The sequence below is a fragment of the Dendronephthya gigantea genome, unplaced genomic scaffold, assembly GCF_004324835.1.
Source record: "Dendronephthya gigantea isolate DGI-Jeju-01 unplaced genomic scaffold, DenGig_1.0 000012F, whole genome shotgun sequence".
In the NCBI taxonomy this organism is placed as follows: Eukaryota; Metazoa; Cnidaria; class Anthozoa; order Malacalcyonacea; family Nephtheidae; genus Dendronephthya; species Dendronephthya gigantea.
This window is the reverse complement of record NW_021163022.1, coordinates 1,703,978-1,707,305: the sequence shown is the minus strand read 5'-3', so window position 1 is coordinate 1,707,305 and position 3,328 is coordinate 1,703,978. Positions and strand designations below refer to the sequence as shown.

The 3,328-nt window shown below is 39.2% G+C and overlaps 1 protein-coding gene across 1 annotated transcript; it reads right to left on the bottom strand.

The window, feature by feature from the left end:
• Positions 1 to 855: 855 nt before the first annotated feature.
• Positions 856 to 2,437, bottom strand: LOC114518927 (transmembrane protein 163-like). Its single transcript, XM_028538961.1, has one exon. It carries the CDS (start codon positions 2,285 to 2,287, stop codon positions 1,442 to 1,444), a length of 846 nt encoding a protein of 281 aa, XP_028394762.1. The 5' UTR covers positions 2,288 to 2,437; the 3' UTR covers positions 856 to 1,441.
• Between the last annotated feature and the right edge of the window lie 891 nt (positions 2,438 to 3,328).

Below are 3,328 nucleotides of genomic sequence, written 5' to 3'. Positions count from 1 at the left end.
CACTGAACTCACCATATCCTTCTCTGTCATATCATGTCGAATATCATGTCGTTTTCGCAAGGACAAACAAGATACACTGTCACATCTTCCGTCATTTCCATAGGATGAACCATATATACTGTCATATATTCCGTCATTTTCATATGAACTGTGTGCTGCCTATTGATGCAAACGTGGCTGCTGACTAAAATATTTAAGATACCAAGTCAGGGAGATGGGCCCGAGTTTGGCGCAATGGGACGTGAATAAATAAAAAACTCCCCAAATATTTAGGGTATTGCCTTCAAGGCAATTTTACGAGTTTGGTATGTTAATTTTCCTAGCTGAGGGGTTGCTCCTGTGATCTGACAATGGTACATTAATTACGTAACTGACTAACTGTGATCGGTTTGTTGATGTTGTGCAGAGTCAGGGGTGTTTATAAGGATGCCAACGGTAACTTACTCTTCGGCTGGATTCAGGAAGGATAAAGTCTGATAAACTGAAAATTTGTGCAAATAAATTATAAATAGCCTTTTCAATTTGATGCTGTTCACCTTATTCAATTAACTGATTGCTAGAGGCTATGGCCAAGGTTTAGACTTTGAACTTTTTTATGTGCCAAACATTATGTTAATGAACTTACCTATTTGTTTGTATTCATTTGCATTCGACTCGTTAAAAGAAAAGTTCATAAGTAAAAGTTCATGAAGAATTCAATATCTGCGAAGGATCGAGAGTCCTTCGGATTACAAGACTCAATACCGTTGATGTTATGCAATGATTTTAATTTAGTAGCTACAAACACACTTGGTATACAGGTCTGCTTGCTAGTGCAGAACGCAGCAGTTTTTGCAGAGTTGACTCTTTTGTTCAGTCACAGCTACCCGCGTTCAAGTTAATAACTCATTATTTAGTTACTAAAGAATTTATTGTTTTGAACTAATCACAGTGCCATATAATATTACACGCGTCATATTTTTCCTTATCTAGAACTATAATCTCATCATGGAATTCTCTATCCCTGTTATTCTGATAAAAACGGGTTAAGAAAAAGCGTGAAAACACTCTGCCCAAGTTGTTCAAAACCTAGTTTCTAGTGTGACGCAAACCTGTACAAATCATTTTCCCAGAATTATCTTTGGGCATGCAGTTAAGGGAGGTTATATTTTTCAACTCGATGCCAATAACTTTGAACAAATGGCCCCAGAAGTGTTTACTGTCTTTTTTCTGTCTATAGGATTAAGTAGTGAAGCTGATGCATTAGTTAGGATTTATAAACCTAAAACGAAGGCAGGTCTTTGAATTTCGATATGACAGGATCTCTTATAACTTAGAGTCTTCCACGAGGTCTTACGTAGTTTTTTCACACATCATTACCCTCACCGTCGATACAATATCTACTGAATATATGACTGTTGTACAGCTCTAATAAATTCTAACGTGTTTCTTGTCACGACAATTAAAACTTGTCTACAACATAAAATTTGGCTGCTACAGCGATTTCGCGGTCTCTGTACGAGGCTAACATACGCACCAGAACAGTCACACCATAACACACAGAAAACGCAGCAATAACCATTGCAATGGAGGAATCCAGAAACCATACTGTCTGAGAGTATTTTAAAATCGACGAAGATATAAGCAATGCTAACGCCAGTACTCCACCGCTAAGTGCATCAATTGCATCCGTCATTAACGCAGCGCTTCCCATGCGTACAGCCACTCTGTATTTTGCAAAAAATAAAGCAAAATACGCCACTCCACTGCTGGCAGATACTGCTATAACAAACGTCATTTGTGTTGGCCGTTCGCTCGCTTTGATAGACTGGAAAGCACGTGTGAATATACATGCCGCACTTATAACCATGCTGGTAGCAACAGCAATTGTGGTGAGTGTTTCTTTTCTCGCTATTTCCCTCACGGTCGAATGAATAGACCAGAAACGCCATATTATCAAAAATGAAGAGAGCGATGTGAAGACTGAATCAAATCCGAAGCCAAACGCGGCTGAACTTGCTGTTGTCTGTGAAACCAAGAAAGCTAACAGGGCAATTACAAATGTCACTGCTAAAGTAATACCTGCGAGAGTTACTGCCATACGGGAAAGTCTTTGTGCAAAGAACTTAGGCAAGTTCTTCTGTCGCGGTAGGATTGTTTCATCGATAAAAGACACACAAGAGTTGTTCGACGATTCGTCTTCTTCCTCCTCGTTCATAATACCCGAATTATAGACATAATTTTGGGGATGAACTATAACATACATCCGAGTGTGTTCAGAGACAAACGGATCGACTTCCAACTCCATCGTTCACCGCTCACTATCTCGCACTTGTTTGGCAAAACATTATAGCCAACAAATTCTTGCATACACTTTGCAACAAACCACCAGTCAAGCGTATAATAGTAAGCACTTAATAGGAATATAGGGCAGTCGACCATGTTTGATAAGCAATTAACCATAAATGTATTCATATTTTTCATGTGACTCGTCTCGTCTGACCTGAATCCACTGACCTGAATCACTAGGTTATTCTATCGCGATGGGTGGTATTAATATTGAAGAATCAAAGTTTAATACGAGCTTGAATCCTCGAGAATTTTCACGCGTCTAAGGGCAAGTTTTTCCAGAGTTAGACCCGGACCATTAAAAATTTCACCAAAATTTTCCCCTCGATTAATTTTGGTCCTTCAGAACATTATATCCAGCGACTGTCGGGTACACTATACCATAGTGGGTACCCGGCGTAGTGGGTACACTATACCATAGCAACAATGCATGGTTAGTAGAAAATGCTAATTTTTTTGGAAACTACAGTATACACGCAGACTATACATGCCTAATGAACTTTTAGAGAATTAGAAGAGGGAAAAATTCGACTTTTAGTGCCACTGAAGCCTGGTTTTCATTAGGTCGCAAGTGTCGTGAAGTTGTCAGTTGTCACAGTGGCTAATGTGATAGAATAGCTAGGGACACGGAATCTACTGACGCGGACAAAGAGTATATCAGGAATAAAAATTATGGACTCCTTTTGGTAAACGAGGTCAGAGCTGTGATGTAAAACTAATTAAAACTAGGTTCCTAACACTGACTAGCGGCTGATTTCATGTCACGTCCTCGTCGTAGATTTGGTGTATCTTAAGGTCCCTATTATTTCTTAAGACAAACGTACATCGATCCGGACTGTTTTTGAAACCAGACTTGAAAGACTCTTTCTTATGTTCCGCCTGTCATTTTATAATGATCATGCGTTTTTTTAAATTATATAATAGGGACCTTGAGGATGTAGGACGGGAAAACGACGAGTCGACGACGCCAGCTATCAAAAGTCAAAACAATGGTTCATTG

What these genes read in the sequence shown, in the direction of transcription:
- LOC114518927 (XM_028538961.1), bottom strand. Translation starts at nt 2,287, where the DNA reads ATGGAGTTGGAAGTCGATCCGTTTGTCTCTGAACACACTCGGATGTAT.